Below are 22,586 nucleotides of genomic sequence, written 5' to 3'. Positions count from 1 at the left end.
CCCCCACTTATGGGTCGCCCAATTGAGGGTCCCCCACTTATGGGTCTCCCCACTTATGGGTCCCCCACTTATGGGTCCTCCCAGTTATGGCTCTCCCCAGTTATGTCTCTCCCAGTTATGGCTCTCCCCAGTTATGGCTCTCCCCAGTTATGTCTCCCCCAGTTACGGGTCCCCCACTTATGGGTCGCCCAATTGGGGGGTCCCCCAGTTGGGGTCGCCCCAGTTGGGGGTCGCCCAGTCGGGGTGCGGGTGTGACGCCCCTCCCCCACAGGGTGCTGGTGGGCGCCCCGGCCGAGGTGGGGGATGGGGGGCGGCTGCTCCAGTGCGCGGTGGAGGACGGAGAGTGCCGAGAGGTGGAGCTGGAAGGTGGGGAGGGACTGGGAGGGACTGGGAGGGACTGGGAGGGAGTGGGAGGGACTGGGGTGGGAGTGGGGAGGGAGTGGGAGGGACTGGGAGGAACTGGGGAGGGACTGGGAGGGAGTGGGAGGGACTGGGGAGGGAGTGGGAGGGACTGGGAGGGACTGGGGAGGGAGTGGGAGGGACTGGGAGGGAGTGGGGAGGGAGTGGGAGGGACTGGGAGGGAGTGGGGAGGGAGTGGGAGGGACTGGGGAGGGAGTGGAAGGGACTGGGAGGGAGTGGGGAGGGAGTGGGAGGGACTGGGGAGGGAGTGGGAGGGACTGGGAGGGAGTGGGGAGGGAGTGGGAGGGACTGGGGAGGGACTGGGGAGGGAGTGGGAGGGACTGGGAGGGAGTGGGGAGGGAGTGGGAGGGACTGGGAGGGACTGGGGAGGGACTGGGAGGGAGTGGGAAGGGACTGGGAGGGACTGGGAGGGATTGGGAGGGAGTGGGAGGGACTGGGGAGGGACTGGGAGGGAGTGGGAGGGAGTGGGGAGGGACTGGGAGGGAGTGGGATGGGACTGGGGTGGGAGTGGGAAGGGACTGGGAGGGACTGGGAGGGAGTGGGGAGGGAGTGGGAGGGACTGGGAGGAACTGGGGAGGGACTGGGATGGACTGGGAAGGGAGTGGGGAGGGACTGGGAGGGAGTGGGAGGGAGTGGGAGGGACTGGGGAGGGAGTGGGAGGGAGTGGGAGGGACTGGGGAGGGACTGGGAGGGAGTGGGAGGGAGTGGGGAGGGACTGGGAGGGAGTGGGATGGGACTGGGGTGGGAGTGGGAAGGGACTGGGAGGGACTGGGAGGGAGTGGGGAGGGAGTGGGAGGGACTGGGAGGAACTGGGGAGGGACTGGGAGGGACTGGGAGGGACTGGGAGGGACTGGGAGGGAGTGGGGAGGGAGTGGGAGGGACTGGGATGGGACTGGGAGGGACTGGGAGGAACTGGGAGGGACTGGGAGGGAGTGGGATGGGACAGGGGTGGGAGTGGGAGGAACTGGGAGGGACTGGGATGGACTGGGAAGGGAGTGGGGAGGGACTGGGAGGGACTGGGAGGGACTGGGAGGGACTGGGGAGGGAGTAGGGAGGGACTGGGAGGGACTGGGAGGGAAAGGGATGGTACTGGGGTGGGAGTGGGAGGGACTGGGAGGGACTGGAATTGATTGGGATGGACTGGGATGGGACTGGGATGTACTGGGATGAACTGGGAGAGGACTGGGATGAACTGGGAGGGGACTGGCATGGACTGGAACCGATTGGCATGGACTGGGAGGCGACTGGGATGGGACTGGGGTTGACTGGGATGACCCCGCCCCCCCCAATCGACCCCTCCCCCTATTGACCCCTCCCCCTCTTGACCCCTCCCCCTCTTGACCACGCCCCTTGACCACGCCCCCTCTTGACCACGCCCCCTTCCCAGGCAACACCACCCGCACCCACATGGGAATGGCATTGGCCCGCGACGGTGACATCACCATCGTAAGTCCGGGGGGGGGGGGCACCGCCCCGCCCACCGCCCCGCCCACCGCCCCGCCCATCGCCCCGCCCATCGCCCCGCCCATCGCCCCGCCCATCGCCCCGCCCACAGGTCTGCGGTCCCGGCTTCACCCGTCAGTGCGACCGTAACGTCTACACCAGTGGTCTCTGTCTTCTTCTGGACCCACAACTGAAGGCCCGGAAGGTTCTGGCACCCGGCTACCAAGGTGAGGGGAGGGGCTACCAAGAGGGAGGTGGCCCCACTGGCCACCCACCTGCCCCACAGCTCGGCCAGCCCCACGGAGAACGGGCTACTGCCCATCCGTGCCCACCAACATCATTAGAACTTCGTGGTGTGCCCCATAGCGACATCTATGGGGAGGTGAGGTGGGACCCATAGGACTTGGTGGCCCCACGGCCAACCCACTGGCCACCCCACAGCCCCACAGCTCGGCCAGCCCCACGGAGAACGGGCTACTGCCCAGCCGTGCCCACCACCATCATTAGAACTTCGTGGTGTGCCCCATAGCGACATCTATGGGGAGGTGAGGTGGGACCCATAGGACTTGGTGGCCCCACGGCCAACCCACTGGCCACCCCACAGCCCCACAGCTCGGCCAGCCCCACGGAGAACGGGTTACTGCCCAGCCGGGCCCACCACCATCATGAGAACCTTCTGGTGTGCCCCATAGCGACCTCAGTGGGTCATCTATGGGGAGGTGAGGTGGGACCCATAGGACTTGGTGGCCCCACGGCCAACCCACTGGCCACCCCACAGCCCCACAGCTCGACCAGCCCCACGGAGAACGGGCTACTGCCCATCTGTGCCCACCACCATCATAAGAACTTCGTGGTGTGCCCCATAGCGACCTCAGTGGGTCATCAATGGGGAGTTGAGGTGGGACCCATAGGACTTGGTGGCCCCACGGCCAACCCACTGGCCACCCCACAGCCCCACAGCTCGGCCAGCCCCACGGAGAACGGGTTACTGCCCAGCCGTGCCCACCACCATCATCATGAGAACTTCGTGGTGTGCCCCATAGCGACCTCAGTGGGTCATCTATGGGGAGGTGAGGTGGGACCCATAGGACTTGGTGGCCCCACAGCCACCCCACTGGCCACCCCACAGCCCCACAGCTCGGCCAGCCCCACGGAGAACGGGCTACTGCCCATCTGTGCCCACCACCATCATAAGAACTTCGTGGTGTGCCCCATAGCGACCTCAGTGGGTCATCTATGGGGAGGTGAGATGGGATCCATAGGACTTGGTGGCCCCACGGCCAACCCACTGGCCACCCCACAGCCCCACAGCTCGGCCAGCCCCACGGAGAACGGGCTACTGCCCATCTGTGCCCACCACCATCATTAGAACTTCGTGGTGTGCCCCATAGCAACATCTATGGGGAGGTGAGGTGGGACCCATAGGACTTGGTGGCCCCACGGCCAACCCACTGGCCACCCCACAGCCCCACAGCTCGGCCAGCCCCATGGAGAACGGGCTACTGCCCATCTGTGCCCACCACCATCATTAGAACTTCGTGGTGTGCCCCATAGCGACATCTATGGGGAGGTGAGGTGGGACCCACGGCATCTGTTGACCCTATGGCCGTCCCACCACCCAACTGGTGACCCATAAGTTCCCTATAGGTCCCATATGTGCCCCACACCTCTTGGCCAACCCCCCCAACTCCACCCCACCACCACCACGGTTGGTGGGACCCATAGGGCCGTTGGTGGGTCACCCATCCACCCAGTGACCCTATGGCCGTCCCACCACCCAACTGGTGACCCATAAGTTCCCTATAGGCCCCATATGGTCCCTATGGGGCCCATAAGTTCCCTATGTGCCCCACACCTCTTGGCCAACCCCTCCAACTCCACCCCACCACCACCACGGTTGGTGGGACCCATAGGGCCGTTGGTGGGTCACCCATCCACCCAGTGACCCTATGGCCGTCCCACCACCCAACTGGTGACCCATATGTCCTCTATACGTCCCCCCCCGTGTCCCCCCCCCACCCCCCACCCCGCCGTGGGGCAGGCTGTCTCCTGGGCATGGTGGACCTGGTCTTCCTCTTCGACGGCTCCAGTAGTATGAACGCCGACCAGTTTGGCACCATCCGGGACTTCATGGTGGAGGTGATGGAGAAACTGGAGAACACCTCCATCCGCGTGAGTGCCCTATAGGGGCTATAGGGGGGAGGGGAGGAGGGGGGGGGGAGCTCCTGGAGGGGTTGGGGGGGTGTCGGGGGGTTATAGGGCGCTATGGGGGGGGTCCATAGGGGTCTATAGGGGTCTATGGGGTCTATAGGGGCTATGGGTGGTCCATAGGGGTCTATAGGGGTCTATGGGGTCTATAGGGGTCTGGGGGGTCCATAGGGGTCTGGGGGGTCCATAGGGGCCTATAGGGGTCTATAGGGTCTATGGGGTCTATAGGGGCTATAGGGAGGCTATGGGGGTCCATCAGGGGTCTGGGGGGTCCATAGGGGCCTATAGGGGTCTATAGGGGCTATAGGGGGGCTATAGAGGGTCCATAGGGGTCTATAGGGGTCTATAGGGGCTATAGGGGGGCTATGGGGGTCTATAGGGGCTATGGGTGGTCCATAGGGGTCTATAGGGGTCTATGGGGTCTATAGGGGCTATAGGGGGGCTATGGGGGTCCATAGGGGTCTAAAGGGGATTTAGGGGGACTATGGGGGGTCCATAGGGGCCTATAGGGGTCTATAGGGGCTATAGGGGGCTATGGGGGTCCATCAGGGGTCTATGGGGTCCATAGGGGTCTATAGGGGCTATAGGGGGGCTATAGGGGGTCCATCAGGGGTCTATGGGGTCCATAGGGGTCTATAGGGGATATAGGGGGACTATGGGGGTCCATCAGGGTTCTGGGGGGTCCATAGGGGCCTATAGGGGTCTATAGGGGTCTATAGGGGTCTATAGGGGCTATAGGGGTCTATGGGGGTCCATAGGGATCTATAGGGTCTATGGGGGGTCTATGGGGGGGTCCATAGAGGTCTATGGGGTCTATAGGTGTCTATAGGAACTATGGGGGGGTGGGTCCATAGGGGTCCATAGGGGTCTATAGGGGTCTATGGGGTCTATAGGGGCTTTAGGGGGGCTATGGGGGTCCATCAGGGGTCTGGGGGGTCCATAGGGGCCTATAGGGGTCTATGGGGTCTATAGGGGCTATAGGGGGGCTATAGGGGGTCCATAGGGGGTCCATAGGGGTCTATGGGGTCCATAGGGGTCTATAGGGGATATAGGGGGACTATGGGGGTCCATCAGGGCTCTGGGGGGTCCATAGGGGCCTATAGGGGTCTATGGGGTCTATAGGGGCTATAGGGGTCTATGGGGGTCCATAGGGATCTATAGGGTCTATGGGGGGTCTATGGGGGGTCCATAGAGGTCTATGGGGTCTATAGGTGTCTATAGGAACTATGGGGGGGTGGGTCCATAGGGGTCCATAGGGGTCTATAGGGGTCTATGGGGTCTATAGGGGTTATAGGGGGACTATGGGGGTCCATCATGGGTCTGGGGGGTCCATAGGGGCCTATAGGTGTCTATGGGGTCTATAGGGGTCTATAGGGGCTATAGGGGGGCTATAGGGGGTCCATAGGGGTCTATGGGGTCCATAGGGGTCTATAGGGGATATAGGGGGACTATGGGGTTCCATCAGGGGTCTATGGGGTCCATAGGGGTCTATAGGGGATATAGGGGGACTATGGGGGTCCATCAGGGCTCTGGGGGGTCCATAGGGGCCTATAGGGGTCTATGGGGTCTATAGGGGCTATAGGGGTCTATGGGGGTCCATAGGGGTCTATAGGGTCTATGGGGGGTCTATGGGGGGTCCATAGAGGTCTATGGGGTCTATAGGTGTCTATAGGAACTATGGGGGGGTGGGTCCATAGGGGTCCATAGGGGTCTATAGGGGTCTATGGGGTCTATAGGGGTTATAGGGGGACTATGGGGGTCCATCATGGGTCTGGGGGGTCCATAGGGGCCTATAGGTGTCTATGGGGTCTATAGGGGTCTATAGGGGCTATAGGGGGGCTATAGGGGGTCCATAGGGGTCTATGGGGTCCATAGGGGTCTATAGGGGATATAGGGGGACTATGGGGTTCCATCAGGGGTCTATGGGGTCCATAGGGGTCTATAGGGGATATAGGGGGACTATGGGGGTCCATCAGGGCTCTGGGGGGTCCATAGGGGCCTATAGGGGTCTATGGGGTCTATAGGGGCTATAGGGGTCTATGGGGGTCCATAGGGGTCTATAGGGTCTATGGGGGGTCTATGGGGGGTCCATAGAGGTCTATGGGGTCTATAGGTGTCTATAGGAACTATGGGGGGTGGGTCCATAGGGGTCCATAGGGGGCTATAGGGTCTATGGGGGTCTATGGGGGTCTATAGGGTGTCTACGGGGGTCTATGGGGGTCTGTAGGATCTATGGGGGGTCTATGGGGGTCCATAGGGATCTATGGGGTCTATGGGGGTCTATAGTGTCTATGGGGGGTCTATGGTGGTCTATGGGGGTCTATAGGGCCTTCGGGGGGTCTATGGGGGTCCTTAGGGGTCTATAGACTCTATGGGGGTCTAATGGGGTCTATAGGGGTCTATAGGGCCTATGAGGGGTCTATAGGGGTCTATAGGGGTCTATAGGGGTCTATAGGGCCTATGGGGGGTCTATGGGGGTCCGTAGGGGTCTATAGGGCCTATGGGGGGTCTATGGGGGTCCATAGGGATCTATAGGGTCTATGGGGGGGTCTATGGGGGTCTATCGTGTCTATGGGGGGTCTATGGAGGTCTATGGGGGTCTGTGGGGGTCTATAGGGGTCTATAGGGCCTATGGGAGTTCTATGAGGTCTTTAGGGGTCTATAGGGCCTATGGGGCGTCCATGGTGGTCTATAGGGCCTATGGGGGTCTATGGGGGTCTATAGGGGTCTATAGGGCCTATGGGGGTCTATGAGGGTCTATAGGGCCTATGGGGGGTCTATGGGAGTCTACTGTATCTATGGGGCGTCTATGGAGGTCTATGGGGGGTCTATGGGGGTCCATAGGGATCTATAGGGTCTATGGGGGGGTCTATGGGGGTCTATCGTGTCTATGGGGGGTCTATGGAGGTCTATGGGGGTCTGTGGGGGTCTATAGGGGTCTATAGGGCCTATGGGGGTTCTATGAGGTCTATAGGGGTCTATAGGGCCTATGGGGCGTCCATGGTGGTCTATAGGGCCTATGGCGGTCTATGGGGGTCTATAGGGGTCTATAGGGGTCTATAGGGCCTATGGGGGTCTATGGGGGTCTATGGGGGTCTATAGGGGTCTATAGGGCCTATGGGGGTTCTATGAGGTCTATAGGGGTCTATAGGGGTCTATAGGGCCTATGGGGGTCTATGGGGGTCTATGGGGGTCTATAGGGGTCTATAGGGCCTATGGGGCGTCCATGGTGGTCTATAGGGCCTATGGGGGTCTATGGGGGTCTATGGGGGTCTATAGGGGTCTATAGGGCCTATGGGGGGTCTATGGGTGTCTATTGTGTCTATGGGGCGTCTATGGAGGTCTATGGGGGTCTATGAGGCCTATAGGGGTCTATAGGGCCTATGGGGGGTCTATGGGGGTCTATAGGGCCTATGGGGCGTCTATGGGGGTCTGTAGGATCTATGGGGGGTCTATGGGGGTCTATAGGGGTCTATAGGGCCTATGGGGGGTCCATAGGGCTCTATAGGGTCTATAGGGGTTGTCCGTGTGTGTGTGTGTCCGTCCGTCCGTCCGTCCGTTCCCCCCCCCCCGGTGCGGCCGTGGGGCAGTTCGGGGCGGTGCAGTTCTCGGCGGAGGTTGTGCCCCACTTCACTCTGGGGGATTACGCGGAGCGGCCGCGGCCCCGAGAGCTCCTGCGGGACCTGCGCCAGCTCGGGGGGCTCACCGACACCTTCGCCGCCATCGCCTACGTCACGTGAGCGCCTCTGCCCCATAGCTGCCCCATAGCCGCCCCATAGCTGCCCCATAGCCGCCCCACAGCCGCCCCACAGCCGCCCCACTGCTTCTCCTCCTCACCCCACTGCTCCCTCAGAGCCCCACTGCCCCTTTATGGCCATCACCTGCGTCACCTCTGCCCCACAGCTGCCCCATAGCTGCCCCATAGCCGCCCCATAGCCGCCCCATAGCCGCCCCATAGCTACCCCACAGCCGCCCCACTGCTTCTCCTCCTCACCCCACTGACACCCCAATGCCCCACTGACACCTTCGCCGCCATCGCCTGCGTCACCTGAGCGCCTCTGCCCCATAGCTGCCCCATAGCCGCCCCATAGCCACCCCACAGCCGCCCCACAGCCACCCCACTGCTTCTCCTCCTCACCCAACTGCTCCTTCAGAACCCCACTGCCCCTTTAAGGCCATCACCTGCGTCACCTCTGCCCCATAGCTGCCCCATAGCTGCCCCATAGCCGCCCCATAGCCGCCCCATAGCTGCCCCATAGCCGCCCCATAGCCGCCCCATAGCTGCCCCATAGCTGCCCCATAGCCGCCCCATAGCCGCCCCATAGCCGCCCCACAGCCGCCCCACTGCTTCTCCTCCTCACCCAACTGCTCCTTCAGAGCCCCACTGCCCCTTTAAGGCCATCACCTGCGTCACCTCTGCCCCATAGCTGCCCCATAGCTGCCCCATAGCCACCCCATAGCCGCCCCACAGCCGCCCCACAGCCGCCCCACTGCTTCTCCTCCTCACCCCACTGCTCCCTCAGAGCCCCACTGCCCCTTTATGGCCATCACCTGCGTCACCTCTGCCCCATAGCTGCCCCATAGCTGCCCCATAGCCGCCCCATAGCCACCCCACAGCTGCCCCACAGCCGCCCCACTGCTTCTCCTCCTCACCCCACTGACACCCCAATGCCCCACTGACACCTTCGCCGCCATCGCCTGCGTCACCTGAGCGCCTCTGCCCCATAGCTGCCCCATAGCCGCCCCATAGCCACCCCACAGCTGCCCCACAGCCGCCCCACTGCTTCTCCTCCTCACCCCACTGACACCCCAATGCCCCACTGACACCTTCGCCGCCATCGCCTGCGTCACCTGAGCGCCTCTGCCCCATAGCTGCCCCATAGCTGCCCCATAGCCGCCCCACAGCCGCCCCACAGCCGCCCCACTGCTTCTCCTCCTCACCCCACTGCTCCTTCAGAACCCCACTGCCCCTTTATGGCCATCACCTGCGTCACCTCTGCCCCATAGCTGCCCCATAGCTGCCCCATAGCCACCCCACAGCCGCCCCACAGCCGCCCCACTGCTTCTCCTCCTCACCCCACTGCTCCCTCAGAGCCCCACTGCCCCTTTATGGCCATCACCTGCGTCACCTCTGCCCCATAGCTGCCCCATAGCCGCCCCATAGCCGCCCCATAGCCACCCCACAGCCGCCCCACAGCCACCCCACTGCTTCTCCTCCTCACCTAACTGCTCCCTCAGAGCCCCACTGCCCCTTTAAGGCCATCACCTGCGTCACCTCTGCCCCATAGATGCCCCATAGCTGCCCCATAGCTGCCCCATAGCCGCCCCATAGCTGCCCCATAGTTGCCCCATAGCTACCCCACAGCCGCCCCACTGCTTCTCCTCCTCACCCCACTGACACCCCAATGCCCCACTGACACCTTCGCCGCCATCGCCTGCGTCACCTGAGCGCCTCTGCCCCATAGCTGCCCCATAGCTACCCCATAGCTGCCCCATAGCTGCCCCATAGCCACCCCACAGCCGCCCCACAGCCGCCCCACTGCTTCTCCTCCTCACCCCACTGCTCCTTCAGAGCCCCACTGCCCCTTTAAGGCCATCACCTGCGTCACCTCTGCCCCATAGCCGCCCCATAGCTGCCCCATAGCTGCCCCATAGCCGCCCCACAGCCGCCCCACAGCCGCCCCACTGCTTCTCCTCCTCACCCCACTGCTCCCTCAGAGCCCCACTGCCCCTTTAAGGCCATCACCTGCATCACCTCTGCCCCATAGCTGCCCCATAGCTGCCCCATAGCTGCCCCATAGCTGCCCCATAGCTGCCCCACAGCCGCCCCACAGCCGCCCCACTGCTTCTCCTCCTCACCCCACTGCTCCCTCAGAGCCCCACTGCCCCTTTAAGGCCATCACCTGCGTCACCTCTGCCCCATAGCTGCCCCATAGCTGCCCCATAGCCGCCCCATAGCCACCCCACAGCCGCCCCACAGCCGCCCCACTGCTTCTCCTCCTCACCCCACTGCTCCCTCAGAGCCCCACTGCGCCTTTAAGGCCATCACCTGCGTCACCTCTACCCCATAGCTGCCCAATAGCTGCCCCATAGCTGCCCCATAGCTGCCCCATAGCTGCCCCATAGCCACCCCACAGCCGCCCCACAGCCGCCCCACTGCTTCTCCTCCTCACCCCACTGACACCCCAATGCCCCACTGACACCTTCACCGCCATCACCTTCGTCACCTGAGCGCCTCTGCCCCATAGCTGCCCCATAGCTGCCCCATAGCCGCCCCATAGCCGCCCCATAGCTGCCCCATAGCTGCCCCACAGCCGCCCCACTGCTTATCCTCCTCACCCCACTGACACCCCAATGCCCCACTGACACCTTCGCCGCCATCGCCTGTGTCACCTGAGCGCCTCTGCCCCATAGCTGCCCCATAGCCGCCCCATAGCCGCCCCACAGCCGCCCCACAGCCGCCCCACTGCTTCTCTTCCTCACCCCACTGCTCCTTCAGAACCCCACTGCCCCTTTATGGCCATCACCTGCGTCACCTCTGCCCCATAGCTGCCCCATAGCTGCCCCATAGCCGCCCCATAGCCGCCCCATAGCTGCCCCATAGCTACCCCACAGCCGCCCCACTGCTTCTCCTCCGCACCCCACTGACACCCCAATGCCCCACTGACATCTTCACCGCCATCACCTTCGTCACCTGAGCGCCTCTGCCCCATAGCTGCCCCATAGCTGCCCCATAGCTGCCCCATAGCCGCCCCACAGCCGCCCCACAGCCGCCCCACTGCTTCTCCTCCTCACCCCACTGCTCCCTCAGAGCCCCACTGCCCCTTTATGGCCATCACCTGCGTCACCTCTGCCCCATAGCTGCCCCATAGCTGCCCCATAGCCGCCCCATAGCTGCCCCATAGCCGCCCCACAGCCGCCCCACTGCTTCTCCTCCTCACCCCACTGACACCCCAATGCCCCACTGACACCTTCGCCGCCATCGCCTGTGTCACCTGAGCGCCTCTGCCCCATAGCTGCCCCATAGCCGCCCCATAGCCGCCCCACAGCCGCCCCACAGCCACCCCACTGCTTCTCCTCCTCACCCCACTGCTCCTTCAGAACCCCACTGCCCCTTTATGGCCATCACCTGCGTCACCTCTGCCCCATAGCCGCCCCATAGCTGCCCCATAGTTGCCCCATAGCCACCCCACAGCCGCCCCATTGCTTCTCCTCCTCACCCCACTGACACCCCAATGCCCCACTGACACCTTCACCACCATCACCTTCGTCACCTGAGCGCCTCTGCCCCATAGCTGCCCCATAGCTGCCCCATAGCTGCCCCATAGCCGCCCCATAGCCGCCCCACAGCTGCCCCACAGCCGCCCCACTGCTTCTCCTCCTCACCCCACTGCTCCCTCAGAGCCCCACTGCCCCTTTATGGCCATCACCTGCGTCACCTCTGCCCCACAGCTGCCCCATAGCCGCCCCATAGCTGCCCCATAGCCACCCCATAGCCACCCCACAGCCGCCCCACAGCCGCCCCACTGCTTCTCCTCCTCACCCAACTGCTCCTTCAGAGCCCAACTGCCCCTTTAAGGCCATCACCTGCGTCACCTCTGCCCCATAGCTGCCCCATAGCCGCCCCATAGCTGCCCCATAGCCGCCCCATAGCCACCCCACACCCGCCCCACTGCTTCTCCTCCTCACCCCACTGACACCCCAATGCCCCACTGACACCTTCACCGCCATCGCCTGCGTCACCTGAGCGCCTCTGCCCCATAGCTGCCCCATAGCTGCCCCATATCTGCCCCATAGCCGCCCCATAGCCGCCCCATAGCCGCCCCATAGCTGCCCCATAGCTGCCCCATAGCCGCCCCATAGCCGCCCCATAGCCGCCCCATAGCTGCCCCATAGCTGCCCCATAGCCGCCCCATAGCCGCCCCATAGCTGCCCCATAGCTACCCCACAGCCGCCCCACTGCTTCTCCTCCTCACCCCACTGACACCCCAATGCCCCACTGACGCCTTCACCGCCATCGCCTGCGTCACCTGAGCACCTCTGCCCCACAGCCGCCCCACAGCCGCCCCATAGCTGCCCCATAGCCGCCCCACAGCCGCCCCACAGCCGCCCCACTGCTTCTCCTCCTCACCCCACTGCTCCCTCAGAGCCCCACTGCCCCTTTATGGCCATCACCTGCGTCACCTCTGCCCCATAGCTGCCCCATAGCTGCCCCATAGCTGCCCCATAGCCACCCCACAGCCGCCCCACAGCCGCCCCACTGCTTCTCCTCCTCACCCCACTGCTCCCTCAGAGCCCCACTGCCCCTTTATGGCCATCACCTGCGTCACCTCTGCCCCATAGCTGCCCCATAGCTGCCCCATAGCTGCCCCATAGCCACCCCACAGCCGCCCCACAGCCACCCCACTGCTTCTCCTCCTCACCCCACTGCTCTCTCAGAGCCCCACTGCCCCTTTATGGCCATCACCTGCGTCACCTCTGCCCCACAGCTGCCCCACAGCCGCCCCATAGCACCCCATAGCTGCCCCATAGCTGCCCCACAGCCGCCCCACAGCCGCCCCACAGCCACCCCACTGCTTCTCCTCCTCACCCCAGTGCTCCTTCAGAACCCCACTGCCCCTTTAAGGCCATCACCTGCATCACCTCTGCCCCATAGCTGCCCCATAGCTGCCCCATAGCTGCCCCATAGCCGCCCCATAGCCACCCCACAGCTGCCCCACAGCCGCCCCACTGCTTCTCCTCCTCACCCCACTGACACCCCAATGCCCCACTGACACCTTCGCCGCCATCGCCTGCGTCACCTGAGCGCCTCTGCCCCATAGCTGCCCCATAGCTGCCCCATAGCCGCCCCATAGCTGCCCCATAGCCGCCCCACAGCCGCCCCACAGCCGCCCCACTGCTTCTCCTCCTCACCCCACTGCTCCTTCAGAACCCCACTGCCCCTTTATGGCCATCACCTGCGTCACCTCTGCCCCACAGCTGCCCCATAGCTGCCCCATAGCTGCCCCATAGCCGCCCCATAGCCGCCCCATAGCTGCCCCATAGCTGCCCCACAGCCGCCCCACTGCTTCTCCTCCTCACCCCACTGACACCCCAATGCCCCACTGACACCTTCGCCGCCATCGCCTGTGTCACCTGAGCGCCTCTGCCCCATAGCTGCCCCATAGCCGCCCCATAGCCGCCCCACAGCCGCCCCACAGCCGCCCCACTGCTTCTCTTCCTCACCCCACTGCTCCCTCAGAACCCCACTGCCCCTTTATGGCCATCACCTGCGTCACCTCTGCCCCATAGCTGCCCCATAGCTGCCCCATAGCCGCCCCACAGCCGCCCCACAGCCGCCCCACAGCCGCCCCACTGCTTCTCTTCCTCACCCCACTGCTCCCTCAGAACCCCACTGCCCCTTTATGGCCATCACCTGCGTCACCTCTGCCCCATAGTTGCCCCATAGCCACCCCACAGCCGCCCCACTGCTTCTCCTCCTCACCCCACTGACATCCCAATGCCCCACTGACACCTTCACCACCATCACCTTCGTCACCTGAGCGCCTCTGCCCCATAGCTGCCCCATAGCCGCCCCATAGCCACCCCACAGCTGCCCCACAGCCGCCCCACTGCTTCTCCTCCTCACCCCACTGACACCCCAATGCCCCACTGACACCTTCGCCGCCATCGCCTGCGTCACCTGAGCGCCTCTGCCCCATAGCTGCCCCATAGCTGCCCCATAGCCGCCCCATAGCTGCCCCATAGCCGCCCCACAGCCGCCCCACAGCCGCCCCACTGCTTCTCCTCCTCACCCCACTGCTCCCTCAGAGCCCCAATGCCCCTTTATGGCCATCACCTGCTTCACCTCTGCCCCATAGCTGCCCCATAGCTGCCCCATAGCCGCCCCATAGCTGCCCCATAGCCACCCCACACCCACCCCACTGCTTCTCCTCCTCACCCCACTGACACTCCAATGCCCCACTGACACCTTTGCCGCCATCGCCTGTGTCACCTCTGCCCCATAGCTGCCCCACAGCTGCCCCACAGCCGCCCCACTGCTTCTCCTCCTCACCCCACTGCTCCCTCAGAGCCCCACTGCCCCTTTAAGGCCATCACCTGCGTCACCTCTGCCCCATAGCTGCCCCATAGCTGCCCCATAGCCGCCCCATAGCCACCCCACAGCCGCCCCACAGCCGCCCCACTGCTTCTCTTCCTCACCCCACTGCTCCCTCAGAACCCCACTGCTCCTTTAAGGCCATCACCTGTGTCACCTCTACCCCATAGCTGCCCCATAGCTGCCCCATAGCTGCCCCACAGCCGCCCCATAGCTGCCCCATAGTTGCCCCATAGTTGCCCCATAGCTGCCCCACAGCCGCCCCACTGCTTCTCCTCCTCACCCCACTGACACCCCAATGCCCCACTGACACCTTCACCTCCATCGCCTGTGTCACCTCTGCCCCATAGCTGCCCCACAGCCGCCCCATAGCTGCCCCATAGCCGCCCCATAGCTGCCCCATAGCCCCCCCTTACACCCCACTGCCGCCCCATTACACCCCAATACTGCCCCGCCAACACCCCCCCCTCCCCCCCTCCCCCCGCCGCGGCCGCCCCACACCTCTGCCCCACACCCCGCCCCACACCCCGCCCCACACCCCACCCCACACCCCGCCCCACATCCCGCCCCACAGCCGCACCATCTTCACGCCGGAGCGGGGGGCGCGGGCGGGGGCCAAACGGGTCCTCATCATCATCACCGACGGCGACGCCACCGACAGCGACACGGGCGGCCTCCGGGAGGCCGAGGAGCGCCGCATCACCCGCTACATCATCGGGGTCAGCCCCGCCCCCCCCTCCCCCCGCCGGCTGTACCCTCCGGCTGTTCCCTCCGGCTGTTCCCCTCCGACTGTTCCCCTCCGGCTGTTCCCCTCCGACTTTACCTCCTCTGACTGTTCCCCTCCGACTTTACCACCTCTGATTGTGCCACCTCCGGTTGTACCACCTCTGTACCCTCCGACTGTACCCTCTGACTGTTCCCCTCCGACTTTACCTCCTCTGACTGTTCCCCTCCGACTGTGCCACCTCTGGTTGTGCCACCTCTGGTTGTACCACCTCTGGTTGTACCACCTCCGATTGTACCACCTCTGTACCCTCCGACTGTACCCTCCGACGGTTCCCCTCCGACTGTTCCCCTCCGACTTTATCACCTCTGATTGTGCCACCTCCGATTGTACCACCTCTGGACCCTCCAACTGTTCCCCTCCGACTGTTCCCCTCCGACTTTACCACCTCTGGTTGTACCACCTCTGGTTGTACCACCTCCGACTGTACCACCTCTGGACCCTCCGACTGTTCCCCTCTGACTGTTCCCCTCCAACTGTTCCCCTCCGACTTTACCTCCTCTGACTGTTCCCCTCCGACTTTACCACCTCTGACTGTGCCACCTCTGGTTGTACCACCTCCGATTGTACCACCTCTGTACCCTCCGACTGTTCCCCTCCGACTGTTCCCCTCCGGCTGTACCCTCCGGCTGTTCCCCTCCGGCTGTTCCCCTCCGACTTTACCTCCTCTGACTGTGCCACCTCTGGTTGTACCACCTCTGGTTGTACCACCTCTGATTGTGCCACCTCCGATTGTACCACCTCTGTACCCTCCGACTGTTCCCCTCCGACTGTTCCTCTCCGGCTGTTCCCCTCCGACTTTACCACCTCTGACTGTTCCCCTCCGACTGTTCCCCTCCGACTTTACCACCTCTGACTGTGCCACCTCTGGTTGTACCACCTCCGGTTGTACCACCTCCAATTGTACCACCTCTGTACCCTCCGACTGTTCCCCTCCGGCTGTTCCCCTCCAACTTTACCTCCTCTGACTGTTCCCCTCCGACTTTACCACCTCTGATTGTACCACCTCTGATTGTACCACCTCTGGACCCTCCGACTGTTCCCCTCTGACTGTTCCCCTCCGACTGTTCCTCTCCGGCTGTTCCCCTCCGACTTTACCACCTCTGACTGTGCCACCTCTGTTCCCCTCTGCCTGTACCCTCTGACTGTTCCTCTCCAACTGTACCACCTCTGATTGTACCACCTCCAATTGTACCACCTCTGTACCCTCCGACTGTTCCCCTCCAACTGTTCCCCTCCAACTGTACCCCTCTGCCCGTACCCCCCTCTGCCTGTACCCCCTTCTGTGCCCCCTCTGTACCCCCTCCGCACCCCTCCGCCTGTACCCCCTTCTGCCTGTACCCCCCCTCTGATTGCACCCTCCGCCTGTACCCCCTCCGCCTGTACCCCCTCTGCCTGTACCCCCTCCGTAACCCCCTCCGCCTGTACCCCCTCCGCCTGTACCCCCCTCTGACTGTACCCCCTCCGCCTGTACCCCCTCTGTAACCCCCTCCGCCTGTCCCCCCCCTCTGTACCCCCCTCTGACTGTACCCACTGCCTGTACCCCCCTCCGCCTGTACCCCCCTCCGCCTGTCCTCCCCAGCACATCCCCTGACAGTCGTAGGGGGGGAGTTGGGACCTCCTCTTCCTCCTCCTCCTCCTCCCGCCCCACGGAACGGGTTTTGGGGGGGGGAGGGGGGGGGGGGGCGTTGCCTGTACCTCTCTCCCCCCTTCCGCCTGTCTCCAGGTGGGCAACAACTTCGGCAGCCCCGACACCCGCCTGTACCTCAGCCAATTCGCCTCCAGCCCCAGTTCGGAATTCGTCAAAGTCTTGGACAGCTTCGAGAAGCTCCGGGGCCTCTTCCGAGAACTTCAGGCCAAAATCTACGACATCGAAGGTGACAACCGCTCATCCCCCCCCCCCCCAAAAAAAAAAAACACAGTTATGGGGTCTCCCGCCCCATAACTACCTCCCAACACCCCCTTTCCCCCCCCGGTCCTCCCCCTTTTTAGGCACCAGTGACCTCAACCGGTTCCACCTGGAGCTCTGCTCCAGCGGGATGAGCGTGGAGGTGGTCAACGTAAGAAGAACCTGTGGGGGTGGGGGTGGGGGTGGGGGGGGGGACATCCCACCCCAAATCACGTGACTCTTCCACCCCCACCCCCCCCCCACCCCCCAACCAGGGTCGGCGGGTGACGGGGGCGGTGGGGGCCGATAACTGGGCCGGGGGGTTGGTGGAACTGGAGGTGGAGAAGGAGAAGGAGACGTTCGTGGCCAGTCCGACCCTGGAGGAGAACGTGACGGACACCTATCTGGGTAGGGGAGGGGTTAATTAGGGGGGGGGAGGGGTTAATTAGGGGGGGAGGGGTTAATTAGGGGGGGGAGGGGTTTATTAGGGAGGGGGAGGGGTTAATTAGGGAGGGGGAGGGGTGGGGGGGGCGGGGAGGAGGGGTGGGGGTGATGGGACCACGGGTGGGAGAAGGTGGAGGTGGTGGTGGGACTCAGGTTGGGGGGGTGGGGCCAGGACTGGGCGGGGTCGATCCCGGTTGAGGCACCAAGCCCAGGATGAGGGTGACCGTGGTGACATCATCTCAGGGACTTGGGTTGACCATGGTGACCACACCATGGGGACCAGTTTGCCCATGGTGGCCTCATCTCAAGGACTTGGGTTGACCATGGTGACCTCATCCTGGGGACCAGTTTGCCCATGGTGGCCTCATCTCAAGGACTTGGGTTGACCATAGTGACCTCATACTGGGGACCAGTTTGCCCATGGTGGCCTCATCTCAAGGACTTGGGTTGACCATAGTGACCTCATACTGGGGACCAGGTTGACCATGGTGACATCATCTCAGGGACATGGGGTGACCATGGTGACCCCATCTCAAGGACTTGGGTTGACCATGGTGACCTCATCCTGGGGACCAGGTTGACCATGGTGACCCCACCATGGGGACCAGTTTGCCCATGGTGGCCTCATCTCAGGGACATGGGGTGACCATGGTGACCCCATCCTGGGGACCAGTTTGCCCATGGTGACCTCATCTCAAGGACTTGGGTTGCCCATGGTGACATCATCTCAGGGACATGGGGTGACCATGGTGACCCCATCTCAAGGACTTGGGTTGCCCGTGGTGACCTCATCTCCGGGACCTGAGGTGATGACCGTGGTGGCCCCGCCCTGCTGACCACCTTCTCCCCACCAGGCTACGCGGTGGCCGGTCTGCGTGTCCCCGAGGGGGCGTTGGTGGCAGCGGGCGCCCCCCGTCACCGTCACGTGGGCGCCGTTGTCCTCTTCGAGGTCCCCGAAGCCACCGGCACTTGGCGGGTCCTCCAAACCCTCCACGGGGAGCAGGTAGGGGTGGGGTGGGGTGGGGCCACCCGTGGGGACCACCACGGGTGGTGTCACCTCTGGTGACAGGGGTGTCCCCTGTAGGTGGGGTCATATTTCGGGGCCACCCTCTGCGGTCTGGAGCAGGAGGAGGGGACGGTGGCCTTGTTGGTGGGTGTCCCCAACTACTACGATGGGCGCCGCGGGGGACGGGTCCACCTCTACCGGTGGCAGAAGGTAAAGGGGACATCACCACCTCATGGGGACGTCATCACTCGATGGGGTCATCACCACCACTGGGGACATCACCACCACTGGGGACATCACCTCCTCATGGGGACACCACCGCCCCATGGGGACGTCACCTCCTCATGGGGACATCACCACCCAATGGGGTCATCACCTCCTCATGGGGACACCACCGCCCCATGGGGTCACCACCACCACTGGGGACACCACCGCCCCATGGGGACGTCACCTCCTCATGGGGAGGTCACCACCCAATGGGGTCACCACCACCACTGGGGACATCACCACCACTGGGGACATCACCTCCTCATGGGGACATCACCACCCAATGGGGTCACCACCACCACTGGGGACACCACCGCCCCATGGGGACACCACCACCCCATAGGGATGTCACCACTGGGGACACCACCACCACCACTGGGGACATCACCTCCTCATGGGGACATCACCTCCTCATGGGGACACCACCACCCAATGGGGACATCACCTCCTCATGGGGACATCACCACCCAATGGGGTCACCACCACCACTGGGGACATCACCTCCTTATGGGGACACCACTGCCCCATGGGGATGTCACCACTGGGGACACCACCACCACCACTGGGGACATCACCTCCTCATGGGGACATCACCACCCAATGGGGTCATCACCACCACTGGGGACATCACTGCCCCATGGGGACACCACTGCCCCATGGGGATGTCACCACTGGGGACACCACCACCACCACTGGGGACATCACCTCTTCATGGGGACACCACCGCCCCATGGGGATGTCACCTCCTTATGGGGACGTCACCACCCAATGGGGTCACCACCACCACTGGGGACACCACCACCCCATGGGGACGTCACCACCCCATAGGGACACCAAAAGTGGGGGGATATGTGGCTATGGGGTGGTGGAATGGGGTGACACCAGCTTGGGGACATGGGGTGACCATGGTGACCCCAACCCATGGTGACCCCAACCCAAGGACATGGGGTGACCTTGGTGACCCCAACCCATGGTGACCAGGTCCGGGGTGACCATGGTGACCCCAACCCAAGGACATGGGGTGGCTGAGGTGACCCCAACCCATGGTGACCCCAACCCAAGGACGTGGGGTGACCATGGTGACCCCAACCCATGGTGACCCCAACCCAAGGACATGGGGTGACCATTGTGACCCCAACCCATGGTGACCCCAACCCAAGGACATGGGGTGACCAAGGTGACCCCAACCCATGGTGACCCCAACCCAAGGATATGGGGTGACCTTGGTGACCCCAACCCATGGTGACCCCAACCCAAGGACATGGGGTGACCATGGTGACCCCAACCCATGGTGACCCCAACCCAAGGACATGGGGTGACCATGGTGACCCCAACCCATGGTGACCCCAACCCAAGGACATGGGGTGACCAAGGTGACCCCAACCCATGGTGACCCCAACCCAAGGATATGGGGTGACCTTGGTGACCCCAACCCATGGTGACCCCAACCCAAGGACATGGGGTGACCTTGGTGACCCCAACCCATGGTGACCAGGTCCGGGGTGACACCGGTTTGGGGACATGGGGTGACCATGGTGACCCCAACCCAAGGTCCATGGGATGGGAGGTGACCAGGGTGACACCAGCTCGGGGACCATGACCTGGGGGTGACCACCGTGACCCCAACTCGGGGACATGAGGTGACCACGGTGACCCCACACCACCACCGAAAGTCACCTCCCGCCACCTCCTGGTGTCCCACCCCATGTCTTCATCCTCTCAGGACGTTCTGGAGATGACCGGAGAACTTTGGGGTGTCACCGGTCACCCTTTGGGACGCTTTGGAGCTTCTTTGGCCACGTTGGGTGACCTCGACGGTGACAACTTCCCCGAGGTGGCCGTGGGCGCCCCCATGGAGGACGATGACAGAGGTGTCATCTACATCTTCTCCGGTTCTCCTGGAGGTGTAGAACATCACTACAGTCAGGTGGGACCTTGGAGGGGGGTGGGGGGAGGGGACAACACCCCGATGGGGTCGGGGACGAAGCGGAGGAATGGGGCCACGGAGGGCCATGAGGTCCATGTCCCCAAAAAAGCGTCTGGAGGGACAAGAGGTGGCCCCGGGGCTGAAGTTCTTCGGTGGAGCGGTGGACGGAGTCATGGACCTGACGGGAGACGGACTGGTGGACCTGGCGGTGGGGACAGAAGGTCACGTGGTGGTGCTCAGGTGGGGAGGTGGGGGTGGGGAGGTGGTGGTGGGGACGTGGGGATGGTGGTGGGGACGTGGGGATGGTGGTGGGGAGATGGTGGTGGGGAGGTGGTGGTGGGGACGTAGAGGTGGTGGTGGGGACGTAGAGGTGGGGAGATGGTGGTGGGGAGGCGGTGGTGGGGACGTGGGGATGGTGGTGGGGACGTGGGGATGGGGAGATGGTGGTGGGGACGTGGTGGTGGGGATGTAGAGGTGGTGGTGGGGACGTGGGGATGGGGAGATGGTGGTGGGGATGGGGAGATGGTGGTGGGGAGATGGTGGTGGGGACGTGGGGATGGGGAGTGTGGGGGTGGTGGTGGGGACGTGGGGATGGGGAGATGGTGGTGGGGATGGGGAGATGGTGGTGGGGAGATGGTGGTGGGGACGTGGGGATGGGGAGATGGTGGTGGGGAGGTGGTGGTGGGGACGTGGGGATGGGGAGATGGTGGTGGGGAGGTGGTGGTGGGGAGATGGTGGTGGGGAGGTGGTGGTGGGGACGTGGGGATGGTGGTGGGGAGGTGGTGGTGGGGACGTGGGGATGGGGAGATGGTGGTGGGGACGTGGGATGGTGGTGGGAGGTGGTGGTGGGGAGGTGGTGGTGGGGACGTAGAGGTGGTGGTGGGGACGTAGAGGTGGGGAGATGGTGGTGGGGAGGCGGTGGTGGGGACGTGGGGATGGTGGTGGGGACGTGGGGATGGGGAGATGGTGGTGGGGAGGTGGTGGTGTGGGATGTAGAGGTGGTGGTGGGGACGTGGGGATGGGGAGATGGTGGTGGGGATGGGGAGATGGTGGTGGGGAGATGGTGGTGGGGACGTGGGGATGGGGAGATGGTGGTGGGGACGTGGGGATGGTGGTGGGGACGTGGGGATGGTGGTGGGGACGTGGGGATGGGGAGATGGTGGTGGGGATGGGGAGATGGTGGTGGGGAGATGGTGGTGGGGACGTGGGGATGGTGGTGGGAGAGTGGTGGTGGGAGGTGGTGGTGGGACGTAGAGGTGGTGGTGGGGACGTGGGGATGGGGAGGTGGTGGTGGGGACGTGGGGATGGGGAGATGGTGGTGGGGAGATGGTGGTGGGGAGATGGTGGTGGGGATGTAGAGGTGGTGGTGGGGATTGGGGATGGGGTCATTGGGGTCATTTGGGTCATCTGGGGTCATTGGGGTCCATTGGGGGTCATTGGGGTCATTGGGGGTCATTGGGGTCATTGGGGTCATTGGGGGTCATTGGGGGTCATTGGGGACATTGGGGGTCATTGGGGTCATTGGGGTCATTGGGGTCATTGGGGGTCATTGGGGGTCATTGGGGTCATTGGGGTCATTGGGGGTCATTGGGGTCATTGGGGTCATTGGGGACATTGGGGGTCATTGGGGTCATTCGGGTCATTGGGGACATTGGGGTCATTGGGGTCATTGGGGTCATTGGGGTCATTGGGGACATTGGGGACATTGGGGTCATTGGGGGTCATTGGGGGTCATTGGGGTCATTGGGGACATTGGGGGTCATTGGGGTCATTCGGGTCATTGGGGACATTGGGGTCATTGGGGTCATTGGGGTCATTGGGGACATTGGGGACATTGGGGACATTGGGGTCATTGGGGGTCATTGGGGTCATTGGGGTCATTGGGGTCATTGGGGACATTGGGGGTCATTGGGGTCATTGGGGTCATTGGGGTCATTGGGGACATTGGGGACATTGGGGGTCATTGGGGGTCATTGGGGACATTGGGGTCATTGGGGTCATTGGGGACATTGGGGACATTGGGGTCATTGGGGTCATTGGGGTCATTGGGGGTCATTGGGGTCATTGGGGTCATTGGGGACATTGGGGGTCATTGGGGTCATT

The 22,586-nt window shown here is 63.7% G+C and overlaps 1 protein-coding gene across 1 annotated transcript; it reads left to right on the top strand.

Moving 5' to 3' along the window:
- Positions 1–1,827: 1,827 nt before the first annotated feature.
- On the top strand, positions 1,828–20,723 carry LOC309684098 (integrin alpha-L-like; the record flags this gene model as incomplete). Its single annotated transcript, XM_082500054.1, has 12 exons — positions 1,828–1,866; positions 1,976–2,090; positions 3,905–4,035; positions 7,662–7,807; positions 14,742–15,429; positions 16,678–16,828; positions 16,944–17,011; positions 17,115–17,247; positions 18,138–18,286; positions 18,368–18,499; positions 20,280–20,483; positions 20,593–20,723. Coding segments are annotated over 12 exons (2,087 nt in total), but the record flags the coding sequence as incomplete, so codon positions are not given.
- Between the last annotated feature and the right edge of the window lie 1,863 nt (positions 20,724–22,586).

The sequence above is a fragment of the Vanellus vanellus genome (genome assembly GCF_965231255.1).
Source record: "Vanellus vanellus genome assembly, contig: HAP1_SCAFFOLD_1890, whole genome shotgun sequence".
In the NCBI taxonomy this organism is placed as follows: domain Eukaryota; kingdom Metazoa; phylum Chordata; class Aves; order Charadriiformes; family Charadriidae; genus Vanellus; species Vanellus vanellus.
Note: the sequence above shows the minus strand (reverse complement) of the source record. Positions and strands in the feature narration are given on the sequence as shown.